This window comes from Marmota monax, unplaced genomic scaffold (genome assembly GCF_021218885.2).
Source record: "Marmota monax isolate L192 unplaced genomic scaffold, Marmota_monax_Labrador192_F-V1.1 WCK01_AAM20220418_F8-fsc00041, whole genome shotgun sequence".
NCBI lineage: Eukaryota > Metazoa > Chordata > Mammalia > Rodentia > Sciuridae > Marmota > Marmota monax.
The window spans coordinates 3,913,750-3,927,045 of NW_026695238.1; the positions used below are offsets into that span (position 1 = coordinate 3,913,750).

The 13,296-nt window shown below is 49.0% G+C and overlaps 1 protein-coding gene across 1 annotated transcript; it reads right to left on the bottom strand.

Annotated features, from left to right (window-relative positions):
• Nucleotides 1–441: 441 nt before the first annotated feature.
• On the bottom strand, nt 442–11,902 carry Dnpep (aspartyl aminopeptidase). Its single transcript, XM_046439964.1, has 15 exons — nt 11,828–11,902; nt 11,144–11,237; nt 10,973–11,061; nt 10,748–10,861; nt 10,383–10,508; nt 10,042–10,172; nt 9,688–9,763; nt 9,463–9,570; nt 8,709–8,786; nt 7,691–7,774; nt 6,512–6,672; nt 6,133–6,172; nt 5,926–6,027; nt 923–1,090; nt 442–587 (listed from the first exon to the last, which is right to left on the bottom strand). Exons 2-15 carry the CDS (start codon nt 11,229–11,231, stop codon nt 537–539), a joined length of 1,416 nt encoding a protein of 471 aa, XP_046295920.1. The 5' UTR covers nt 11,232–11,237; nt 11,828–11,902; the 3' UTR covers nt 442–536.
• Nucleotides 11,903–13,296: the final 1,394 nt, after the last annotated feature.

The following is a 13,296-nucleotide window of genomic DNA, read 5'->3' on the forward strand; positions in this document are numbered from 1 at the left end:
TGCCTGCCCGTGCCCTGAACTCACCCATGTCCGGTTTTCCCTGACCATATAACAACCCTTTCCTAAACCTTAGTGACGCCTCATAAATTCTGGCCTTCCCTGGCCGGATAACGACACTCTCTGAGTCTCTAAGATCTCCATAAATTCTGATGCCGGGGCCAGCAAAAATGTAAACTTGTGTTATGCTCCTCAGAGTGTTGTTATCTGTAACCCCCCTTTGTGTAACTTTTTGGGCTATAAAACTGGGCCACAAAGAAGCCTCGCCGCTGTCCTTGGCTCCCACGATTTTGATGGGCAAGGCAGCCCGGCCGGTCGAAATAATAAGCTTGCTTTAATTTGATTTTAATTGGAGTCAGTGGTCTTTTCTTGCGTCGTGGTCTAACAATGCCAAGCTCAACCCTTACCCCTACAGTCTCTGAATAAGCACAACATAGCATAGCGTGAGTGAAAAATCCACTTTAATAATCCAGCTTCAGCTCAGCTGAGACTTTCTCTCTCTGGTAAAAGGGGTAGAAGAGAAGTCTTGTCAAGAGCCTTCAATCCACTACGAGTTTACGGCTCAGAGTGGGGAACAGTTCAAAGAAGCCCTACAACAAGAGGCAACATGGGATTCGGAATTAGTGAGTGACCAGATGGAGGACCCCATCCTCGCCTCCTAACAACATTAGCCCCAGCAAGAGACTTCACCTGTGCTTGAAAGCTGTCCCTTCTCATACCTCATCCACTCCCCATCCCCTTGTTTTCTTCAGGGAATGGTCAGGGTCCCTGAGCCTTGAGAAGTAGGAGGACACTGTTTCCCTATGTGGTAGCACCATGGCAACCAGTCCCTATCACCTAGGCCAGCCATTTAGTGCTATTGCCCCAGCAACCAATCCAGGCACTAGAAGGGGAAGGAGCCCAGAGACCTTGTGGGTGGGAGTACCTTGAAGAGGGTGAGGGTCTGGAGCACTCCTGTGGTGCAGGCTGTCTCCCGGATGGAGTGCATGGCCAGCTGGGGGCTGCCTAAGTCCAGCACCCGCAGCCCCAGCCGAGAAGCCAAGATAGGGCCAATGGTGGTACCACAGGAGACGTCATTGCGGACCATGAAGTCCTGGAGAGAGGAGGAAGGTCGTGAGCCATGTGCACTATATGCTCACTAAGGCCAAGGAGGAAGCCACCTTAGAATTACAGGGTTGGCCAATCAACAAATGGGCCAAGGACCTGAACAGACACTTCTCAGAGGAGGACATACAATCAATCAACAAGTACATGAAAAAATGCTCACCATCTCTAGCAGTCAGAGAAATGCAAATCAAAACCACCCTAAGATACCATCTCACTCCAGTTAGATTGGCAGCCATTATGAAGTCAAACAACAAGTGCTGGCGAGGATGTGGGGAAAAGGGTACACTTGTACATTGCTGGTGGGACTGAAAATTGGTGCAGCCAATTTGGAAAGCAGTATGGAGATTTCTTGGAAAGCTGGGAATGGAGCCACCATTTGACCCAGCTATTCCCCTTCTCGGTCTATTCCCTAAAGACCTAAAAAGAGCATGCTACAGGGACACTGCTACATCGATGTTCATAGCAGCACAATTCACAATAGCTAGAGTGTGGAACCAACCTAGATGCCCTTCAGTGGATGAATGGATAAAAAAAATGTGGCATTTATACACAATGGAGTATTACTCTGCATTAAAAAATGACAAAATCATAGAATTTACAGGGAAATGGATGGCATTAGAGCAGATTATGCTAAGTGAAGCTAGCCAATCCCTAAAAAACAAATGCCAAATGTCTTCTTTGATATAAGGAGAGTAACTAAGAACAGAGTAGGGTCGAAGAGCATGAGAAGAAGATTAACATTAAACAGGGATGAGAGGTGGGAGGGAAAGGGAGAGAGAAGGGAAAATGCATGGAAATGGAAGGAGACCCTCAGAGTTATACAAAAGTACATACAAGAGGAAGTGAGGGGAAGGGGAAAAATAATATAAGGGGGACAAACGAATGTCAGTAGAGGGAGCAGAGAGAGAAGAGGGGAGGGGAGGGGAGGGGAGGGGTGGGGAGGGGAGGGGGGATAGTAGAGGATAGGAAAGGCAGCAGAATACAACAGACACTAGTATGGCAATATGTAAATCAATGGATGTGTAACTGATGTGATTCTGCAATCTGTATATGGGGTAAAAATGGGAGCTCATAACCCACTTGAATCAAATTGTGAAATATGATATATCAAGAACTATGTAATGTTTTGAACAGCCAACAATAAAAAATTTAAAAAAAAAAAAAAAGAATTACAGGGTTGGAAGGGCCTGAGAGATGGTTCACTTCTGCCCCTTGGAGCATGAAAGTTACCAGTGTGAAATCACAAAGCCAATACTAAATGGCAGACCCCAGAGGACAAGCTATTCTGAATTGGTCCCATTCTATTTGCACTGCCACCACCCTCACTTCAGTTACCATCATCTTACCTCCCATATTCCATTCCCCACAGAGCAGGCAGGGGATTTAAAAACTACCTATCCTTGTCACATTCATGTATACCATCACCCCCCCACACACACAAAGAAAAATCACTCAGTAGTTTTAGCATTTAAAAAATAAGCTGTTACCATTCTGAAACTATTTTCTTCGTATATGTTAAAGAAGAAAACATAAGGAAATCATAATATAATGCTAGATACACCAACATATTCAGAAGGCTGGCAATGTAGCTCAGGGATAGAGCACACACTATGCCTGAGGGCCTGGGTTACAGCCCCATCACCACAAGGGGGAAAATAATTTCAACCAGGTATGTTAGGTGCATGCCTGTGGTGCCAGCTACTCAGGAGGCTAAAGCAGGATGACTGCTTGAGCCCAAGAGTTTGAGACCAGCCTGGGAAATATAGGGGGACCAAATTTCAAACAAATAAACCAAAAAAGATTTTCAGCGTAAGAGAGAACAGAATTATAAGATCAATACACTAAGTGATAGCTATTTTAATTTTTGAGTAAGAATTACAGTATTAACTCATGACTTGTAAAATACATCTATTTTTCTAGCTCTTTTCATGGAAGTGATCTCTAAGAACTGTCTCCTTGCCATATGCGGTGGCATATTGTAATCCAGGGACTTGGGAGGCAGAGGCAGAAGGACTGCATGTTCAAAGCCAGCCTCAGCAACCTAGCAAGACTCTGTCTCAAAATAAAAAAAAATTAAAAATGGACTGGAGATGTAGTTCAGTGGTAAAGCACCTTTGGGTTCAATCCTCAATATCAAAAAATAAAATAAAATGAAAGAGAAGAAAGAAGGAAAGAAAAGAAAAAACCATCTCCTTTCCTCCATCCAACAATGAACTCTTGGTGCGCACCCGGACCTTAGTCTCTAATACCATTTTTCACCCAAAGCAACTAAGTCAGGGGAGCTAACTTCACAAGATGAGCCTATTATTTAGTTTTTTGTTTTTCCTTTGTATGTGTGTGCTAGAGATTGAACCCAGGACTTCATGTATGCTAAGCGTGTACTCTACTGCTGAACTACATCCTCAAACTCAGAGTCTAAAATTTCTTGTGTCAAGAAATAAGGATGGGGCTGGGGCTGTAGCACAGTGGTGGAGCATGTGTGAGGCACTGGGTTTGATCCTCAGCACTACATAAAAATAAATAAATAAAAATAAAGGTATTTTAAAAATAAAAAAGTAAGGAAAATTTCAAGAGTCATATCAGATGGGCACAGGAGTTACATTGAAAAGGCTCCCACTGGTCAAAGTTATGACAATTTGAACATCAAATATTATAATTATAGTGGACTGGATCACAAAAAAAATCAATGAAACTTCATGATTCTGATAGTCATAAAAGGAAAAGAAACCCTTGTCACCATTCATGAAGGTGACATTTGGGATGACACCTCACCTTGAAAAGAGCTTATTAGTGGGAAAGAATGAGCATTTATCCTGTCTTCTCAGTAGGAATTAAACTTCACAATAAGCAAATAGCCCTAATTTATAAGGGAGAGGGGCTCCAGAGATGAAAGAAAGGTGGGTGTGTATGGATGTGTGTGTGGGGGTATGGGTGTGTGTGTGTGTGTGTGTGTGTGTCATTTTTCAGTAAATTCCAATGTAATTATTGATTTAGACAAGGATTGTCAATTGGTGTTAAAACCATTAGCTGTCTGATGGGGAACTCACAGCTTATACAACTATTATACAGTCAGGGGAAGAAAACCACCGTGTGACAGGAAGACTAGAGAGTGCCCTCAGTCCAGTGGTGAATCCTAGTATCGCTCAGGGTGAACCCAGATATTATGTGTGTGGTACAATATGAAGGGGACGTGGCCATGATGTCTTGATATCATTAAGTCTTTAGATATAAATTCCAGTTTATAGAAAATTCAGGGTTTAGAAGCATAAGCATGACAACATGAAGAAGCAAGAAAAACAAATCCAGAAAGTGAGACATTACATGAGGTATCACCTCATGAATCGGCTTGATTTCTTCAACAAGCCAATATTATTTTTTTTATAAGGGTGGGGTGGGGGTAAGGGAGCTATGCTAGATTAGAAAATATTTAAGTGACATATCAGCCATATATAATACCTGGTCTTGAACTTGAAACCAGGGTGGACCAAACAGTTGTAAAGAATATTTTGAGGATGAGAAGCAAATTGATTGAAACAAAACTTTACCGAAATGGGAAGGTAGAGATATGGAGTGAAAACAGGTAGCAACAAATATAGATCCAATACAATTTCATTTTTAAAATGTGTGTTAGTTCATGTATAGAAAAACAACTGGCAGAATATGTATAGATCTCTGGGGATTCACGTATTATTGTTTCTGAAAATTTGAACATCAAATATTATAATTATAGTGGACTGGATCACAAAAAAAATCAATGAAACTTCATGATTCTGATAGTCATAAAAGGAAAAGAAAAATTGATATTTTCTAATTTTCTAAAGTACATATGTCCTGCTTCTGCATAAGCTACAAGAGAAAAATCTCCCAGTGTCTTTGCACTGCCTTAGAATAAAACCCAAATGCCCTTCCATAGCCCCTGAAGCCCTGCATGACTAGCTGAGGTGGGCTTCTCTCCACTACTCTTGCTCCCCCCTGGCTTTCTCTCCTACTAGACCAAGCTCATTTTTGTCCCCTGTCGACTTTCAACTTGCTCCCTCTGCCTTGGATGCTCTTCCCCAGACCCACCCAGAGCTGCTTTTCCTAGTAGTTGAACATCACTTCCTCTAACAGGCCTTCCTGAGAATGAAATCACCTGCTCTCCATGGGGCAGGGTAGGGACACTGCAGCACTGAGCTGGGAGTCAGAATGCCAGGGTCCTAGCCCTGATTTCACTGAAACTTGCTTGCTATATTTGTCACTGTCCTGCACTGAGCTTGGTCCCTGACACACAGATAGATAAAAAATATATGGAAATATATGTGTATGTATACATACACACACACACACACACACACACACACACTGTCTCTCTCTCTCTCTCTCTCTGAGAAAAAAAGGACTAGATGGATGATTTAAGGGAAGAGGGAAAATGAGTAGTTGGGGTCTCAGGCTACCCAAGCCTCAGGAGGAAGTAAGGGTGTATAAGAGAGACACAGGAAGTGAGGATGCTGTGGGGAAAAAGGCAAGACTAATCCACAATGTGCCAGAAGCATACTGAACCTTTAAGCCTCATAAAAATTTAACAAAGTAGGCATCATTATCACCCCCACTTTATACGTGGGAACTGAGACTCAGCCAGCCTAGGAGACCAGTCCAAGTTCACAAGGCTAGCTCCATAGCAAAGCCAGCACAGTCTGTATCCAAAACTCCCATTCTGCCACGTCCTGGGATACCCCTCCACCAAAAGCCATGTACCAAGAGCCCTGCTCTTTGGGGGCCCACTGACTTGTGTCCCTACCCTGCTCCCTCCATCACACCTTCCCAGGCAGGGCCTGCCCTTACCTGCAGGGGCACTCCAACACTGTTGGCCACCTCTCGGATCAGAGCCTCTGAAACTGCATTGGAGGAATAGCGCTGCTTGCTGTTCACCTTGATTACAGGGCCCTGGGGAGAGTCAGGGGGAAGCAGAGATGGTGGTATGCTCAGAAGGAATGAGATGAGGCCCAGGGCCAGCCAGGGCCCCGCATCTCAAAGAAGAGAGCATCTCACCTTGTGAAATAAAGGCCGGTGGTTCTCCTCATGCTTGTCCCTGTAAGAAACAATAAGGGCCAGGATGGCGCACAGCAGTGGGCCTGTCAACACCCACCACCCTTCCTGGGGCAGAGAAGGGATCACATCATTCTTTCTATCTCACTCAGTAGGACCTCAGAGTCACTCTAAACACAGCTTACCATGCAGCCTCTAGCATAGAGGGAAAGGAGTTTGTAATAAAGCCTATTCAACAACCTGGGTTAGGCATCGAATGACTTTGACCCCCTTGGAGCACCTCCAGGCAGAATGAGGATGAGGAAGGGGAAGGGGAGGGGGACAGGACATCCAGGGCTGAGCCTGGGTCTCTGTGTGAGGACTGTCTGTACAGGAGACTCACATGTAGTTGGGATGCACAGCATGGGCCATGTCTGCACTGATCATGAAGGACTTGGGAATGGCTTCCTCGAAGGCTGTCAGGTGCTGGGATGAGGATGAGATCCGTCGCAGCACCAGTTCTGTCAGCAGAGACTGTGCTCCCTGGGCACTCTCTGAGCCCACCTGGGGACACAGAGACCTGACTCTGGGAGTCTGGACATGGGCCTGAGCCAGGTGGCCAACAAGAGAAGTCCAACATCCACATTAGCCCAGGACCTGCTTAAGTTACTGGGTGGGTTAAGGGGGTCCTCAGCAACGTCTCCAACCCTGGATCATTACTGAATTCCTGATAGTGGGCTGGGGCCAAACTAGTTTCCAGTCACTTATAGGCTAGAAATAGCACTTACTGATGGGTTTTCTGTACTGACTTCTCTCTCCCCTACCACTTACATCTGGGGCTCAACAGAGGCACCCCAGCACAGTGATCAACATCCCTTTATGCATATGACAGAGACTGCTAACTATCCATAGTTATCTTTTATAACAGAACACCCAAGCTGTAACTAAGCATCTAACTACCTAGCTACAAATGACATTCCCAGCCTCCCTTGCAGCTTAATATGGCCATGCTAGTTCCATGCTCATAAGCAGAAATGAATGCCCACCTTGCAGGGCACAGGCATCCATCCCCTCTCTACCCTCCTCCCTTCCTGCTAACAATGTAGAGATGATGGTAAAAGTTCAAACTGTTACCCTGAATCCTGATATGGAAGCCAGGTGTGTGGGATGGCAGAGATCTGTCCTGAAATGCTAACACTGTTGGACAGTTACATAGGAGAGAATTATCTCACTGTCAATTTCTACTACAGCATCTCCAATTGCAGTCTAACACACACATGCAGCACAAAGACCTACTATTTACTGACTCCTTGGGCTGCAAGGATGAATTGAGCAGAATGAGCCCAGTTGAGGAATGAGCTTGCCAATTGGCACAGAGGGATGTGGAAGATGGGTCACACTGGAAGAAGCAGATATCTGCTGAGCCAGTAGGGGACACCAAGTGCTAAAGAATCATGGGCAGCACCCCCACCCCCATTTCTGAGGTCTCCAGAATAGCCCTGGATCATGGTAGATAGGTGTATGGCACAAACTGGCTGCCAAAGACTCCACAGAGGGGCCCTTCCTCAAGCTCTCCACATACCTCTTCATTATCATAGAGTGTGATCATGCGCACGTTGGGCTCCATGGCCAGGGAGGAAGGGGCTGCACAGGAATCAATCAAGGCCTGGATGGGCAAGAAAACAAGTGCATCATTCTTGCCATTCCTTCTTCCCCAGCTTAGCCCACCAGAATTTGGGAGGCCACACTCCGTTGTCCATGTTCCCTCTGAGGGAAATGAGTTAGACTCCCACTGGCCTCCTCTCTTAGGGCCTGGCAGAAGGAGTGGTGGCAAACTTTCCAACCAGGATGGAGAAACCATCATCAGGGTGCTCCCACCCTTCCCCCACAAAAGGCAGGAAGAGGATGTCGAAGGTAGAGAGAAGGAGGTAAGATCATAGTGACTTTGAGCTTCACAACACATGGAAACCCCGTAAACTGCTCGGCCTCAGTTAACAAACTGAAGTCCGGAGGGGTGATCATGACCCCCGGCTGTCCGGCTGCAGAAGCGGATGCAGTCCGCAGATCTGCCTCTGGTCTCCAGTCACAGGATGGGCAGAGAAGGAAGGGTTGAAGAGGGCAGAGGTAGGAGTGAGGGCAAGAGGAAAGAAAGAGGCCTGACTGGGATGAAATAAAGATAGGTAAAATGAAGGAGACCAGAAGGAAGAAAGACAGCCCCACCGAGATCCCAAGTAATGGAGAGAAGGCTAAGTGGGCTCAAGCCAGGAACATGATGGGGAAGCGGAAGGAGGCGGATGATATTGCCTGGAAGGGTTATTAACTTGAGGGAAAGTAGCAGAAACAGAGTTATGAGAAGATACCACAGCACCCTAAATAGGAATTTATTCAGCTTCCCCTTACCTCAGCCCCTGACTCCAGGCCAGTGCAAGGACAGGGGCCATGGGTAGGGATGCCAGGGGTACAGTCTTTGGGCCCCTCCCTGTGGTCTACTTCAGCAGACTGAGAGCACGGCCAGGGCCTCTCTTACCACCTGTTGGAGCTCGAGATCATCCCCCCAACTGTTGTGGAGTGTGAGTGCCTGGAATACCCCAGTTCCTCACCTGCAGGGCACAGAAGCAGCTGTGCAGATTGTCCAGCCGAGGGGCAAAGATGAACTCATCGTAGGCTCCACCCAGGACCTAGACACACAGGACAGGCAGCCTGACCTAAGTCTCCTCCCTGACTCACTGGCTTCTGCTCCCGAGGGCCTGAGCTGAGCCAGCCTCCTCAGGTTCTTATGCAACTATTCCCTGGCCCCAGCTTAGGGCACTGTTCTCCTTGCTATGCAGATTCAGCAGAGAACGCAGGATAGGGCAGGGCTGCCTAGAAGGGAAGCGCTGTACTCCCTGACCTCTTCTAGTGGGACAAGAAAAGGGAAAAATGGTCGGAGGGGCGGGGGGAGTCCAAGGAAGTAAAAAACAGAAAACCAGTTGACAAACAAAAGCAATCTCCTATTGTCAGCAACTGGGAGGCAGAGAACAGGTGGCCACCTCTAAGCCTCTTGCCCCTAGAGGTTCAGAGTCAGTGTGGGTCAAAGAAGACAGGGATCACCTGCAGCAGAGATCCCCAGAAATCTATGAAAAAGTCTGATTCCCAGATTCCCCAACCCACAGACAGTCCTAGTAGGCAGGTCTCTGGTCAGGGGACCTTGCGTATTTGAGAACCACTGAAAGCAGTGGGGTAGTGTCTATTGAGAAAACAGAAATGAGAGTAATTGAGGGGCTGGTGGAGGGATGAATGCTTCAGGGGACCTACTAGGGATGGCTGGAATCCTGGAGGTCCCCCCACCCACAGGTTCCTGCAGCTGTTCCTTACCCCAGGCTGGGTGTCAGCCAGGCAGAGCTCCATCTCCAAGATGTCCTCACAGCTCAGCCCTAGATGGGCACAGAGCAGGGACATGAGGACCGAGTGGTGCCGTTCATCCTGCAGAACAGAAGATATTGGGAGAAGGGTCTGCTCCTCCTCTTCTTTGCCCCTTCTCAGAGGACCGGTTGGTACTCCCTCTGCACACCTTCCCCAGGAGCAGGGGAGCCTTCTTACCGTAGCATTGGCAGACCCTGACTCAGGAGTTCCTTTCTCCAGCTCCTCTTGTACTACAGTGGCAAGAATGGGAACTCTGCGGGGAGAGGCATGAGAGGGTACCATGAAGAGGGCTAGAGAGCATGGCAGGGTGGAGTATCCATAAACGTGGGCATCTCCCGATGGGGAAGTGCCCTTGCCCTTTGATTTTCAGCCCACTCCCCAAATGGCAGAGCTTGAACATTAGCTGGGGTCCAACAGTGGAACTTGACTATGGCCATTAAGCATAGGCCTCCCAGGTCCCTCTAGGGCCTTCTGTCACCTGGTGCCATATCCATCCCTCCCTGCCACAACAGTCTCCTGCTCCAGTCTCACAGGTGTGTCTCTGTGTTGGGCCCAAAGTTCTCGTTGATGTTGCGCTGTAGATGAATGGCCAGATGTGGGATGCGAAGAATGGGCCGGTCCACATGCACCAGCCGCTGCTCCAGATGACCTGAGGTGGGGCACTGTGGCCCACAGACCAGGTCAACCCAGGGTGCCAACCAACTTTGGTGGGTCAAAACTCTCATTCACCCAGACTAACCACAATGGTCTTTCAGGTTGCCCCTACCCCTCTATCCCAGGGGCCTCTCCTCTAGTACTCTAAAGGAACATGATATTCAATCTTCAGGGAGTTGAAACCCAGATCCTCCCCAGTCCCCAACCCTGGTCCCCACCTTGAAAATGACACGTCCAGCCAAGGTCAGGTCGCGGTCAAACCAGGTGCTCCAGATCCCACCACCATAGGTCTCTACACCAACCTGCTGAAAGCCCCCCTGGCTACGGCGAGACCGGCGTTTTACCTGACCATGAAGACCGGTAGGAAGTCAGTAAAGGCTGAATGACAAGATTTGGACATGAGACAATACAGAGGAAATATCAGCATCAGATGAAGGTCCAAAGCGAGGAGGAAGGGCAAGACAGTTCTACCTACTCCTCTGCTCCAAGGGCTAAAGCCCCCCAATTTGTGCCTCCTGGCTTTCTTTTGTCCCCACAAGGCCCCTAACACCTCCCCTCACTCCAGTCATCCTTAGCTCCTTACCCGGAGGCAGGGACTGTCCGTGTGGGCCCCAATGAGGCTGAAGCCATTGCCAGGAATATACCGGCCGCCCACGGCAAAAGCAATGATTGTAGAGGAATTCCTGGTCAGGAAGTACTGGAGAAGGTGGATGAAAGGCAGGGGTGTGAGTTGCTTGGCCAGCTGGCACACAGGACTTGAGAACCAGCTAGGGATCTACCCATCTGTTCCCATCCCCATCCCTACTACCTTGCTTTCGGGCTTGATATCCCAGCTCTCTGTCTCCTTGAGTTCACGGAAGCCAGCCTGAAGGAGGCGGCTGCGGCACTCAGCCACAGCTGTAAGAAAAGGACCCTCTCACAGCTATGGAAATTGGTGGGGGCACACCCACCCTTATTCTCCCTTGCCTTGGTCAGTTACCATGGAAAGGAGAAGGACTCCGGTTCACGAACTTGAGGAGCTCCCGGGCCGCGGCCTGCACCGCCTCCTTTCGGGCCCTGCCACTCATGGCCACCTAGGGGAGGGGGGCGCTCAGGGTCCTACCAGGTCTGGGACTCCTACCTCTTGTAAGGGCTCCGGCGACTCACCGCGCCATGCCCACCCCCATCAGCTACTGCTGCACGGCTCAGATCTCTGCTTTCGCCCCTTTCCCCACTGACAGACCCAGATCCCGGGTTAAGCCTCTCTGGGCTGAAAGCACCGTTCTCCCGCCAAAGGACCACCAAACAGCAGCTACTCCGCGTGGCCAGCCCTCTAGTTAGAGCTTTAGCCCGGCCCCCTAAGTCCCACCCCACATCCCGAGCCAAGAAATCCAGATCGGTAGCGGAACTCCCGAGCTCCCAGGAGACCTCCTAAATCTGAACCCGTCTGCACCGAGCGCATGACCCCATCCCAGAACGAAGAAATACTTCACCTCCCCGCACAACTAATTAGTCACAGGACACCCCTTCCAACTCCAGTAAGGCCCGATCACCCGCAGCAGGGTTTCGGTTTCGCTTTGGGTCAGTCCTGCCCCCATTTCAGTGTCCCGCAAGCCTTAGGCCCGAGTGGGCATCGGGCTGGGTCTGGAATCGAAATTTAAGCCGACGGGCGGCAGCCACCTACCTGCACAGCCTCACCGTCACGTTCGTTCACCTGGCCCACACCACTGGCCCACACCACTGGCCACCCCGACCCTACCCACCCCCGCTCCCGCCCCGCCCTCGCCCCGCCCTCTGTCAGGCCGCGTTATCAGCTCCTCTCCTTTCTTGGCCTTGTCCAGACCCCGCCCCCACCGCGGCCTCCGCCACGCCCCTCGTCCGGCCACGCCCAGGCTCAGCACCCGTCTGGGGTCGGCCGCTGCTCGCACTGTGTGCTCCGCCCCTCGCTGGGCCGCGCCCCGGTTCCGCCCCTGCCTCGTCGCTCGCCCCGCCTCCTGTCGGACCGCACCCTCTACCCGCCCACCGCTCCGCGGAGGGCCCAGGCTAGGGCCGAGGCTAGGGCCCTCTGGCGTCCCGGAGGTGTTAAGACAGCCGCTAACCTGCCGTCTCTCCTCACCACCTCGGGCAGAGAGTAAGTGGGGTACTCGCCCCAGCCAGCTCACCGTGTCGGATGGGTACAGTACAAAGTACTCTCTCTTGTCTCGGCCACCCTTGTGATAACAAAAGCAGCAGGGCTAATGTGCACGCTCACGATGAACTTTAGCTTTATGATAAAGCTTACCGTGTTATCTGGATTAGTCTTCACAACTGCCCTATCAACGTAGGACTTTCCCTGTTCCCATTTTAAACATCAACTAACAAAATATAGAGAGGAGTAACCTGTCTGAAGTAGCAAATGCAGAGGAGGAGTTTGGACTCCACCGGTTTGATTTCAGAGGCCTGAAACAACTGCTAGAGCTTTTCAGGTTTTTTTCTAGACCTTTTCTATACACTTTAGTAAATGTTATAAGAGAGGTCCTGGAAGGGCACAGACATTAGTGACTTGCCCAAGATCACCAGGCTATTTGGGCAGACCTGGGGTTTTAATTCTGATATCTGTGTTCTTTGCACTTCTGAAAATGATACAAAACCAAACCAAAAAAAAAAACTCCCTATGTTCTTGGGGGCAATTTCAGTATTTCCACAAAACTCTCTATATTCTTGGAGGCAATTCCAATATTTCCAAGTCAAAAGTAGTGTGTAGCAATTTAGAAACCTGCCTGGCTATTGGATTCAGATCAGGACTTTGGCGGACCCAAGGTTTAAAATAGGACCTAGCTATCAACACTGGGGGATCTCAGGTCCATGGTGTAATCTGGCATTTACATGCTTAAGGTGGGAATGAAGGAGGGAGCAGAGAGGTTGGAAAGGTCCTTCCACCCTCCCTTCAAATGAGTAAATATTAAAGGAAGGCTTTCAAGACACACACACCAGGTGATGGGTTAAATTTATATGATTCCCTCCAGATACAGTGGCTGCATGTGTATAATCCCCATGACTTGGGAGTCTGAGGCAGGAGGATGAAAAATGTGAGGCCAGCTTGAACAAATTAGCAGAAACCCTGTCTCAAAACAAACATTTTAAAAAGTGGAAGAGTGCTTTCTTAGAACACAT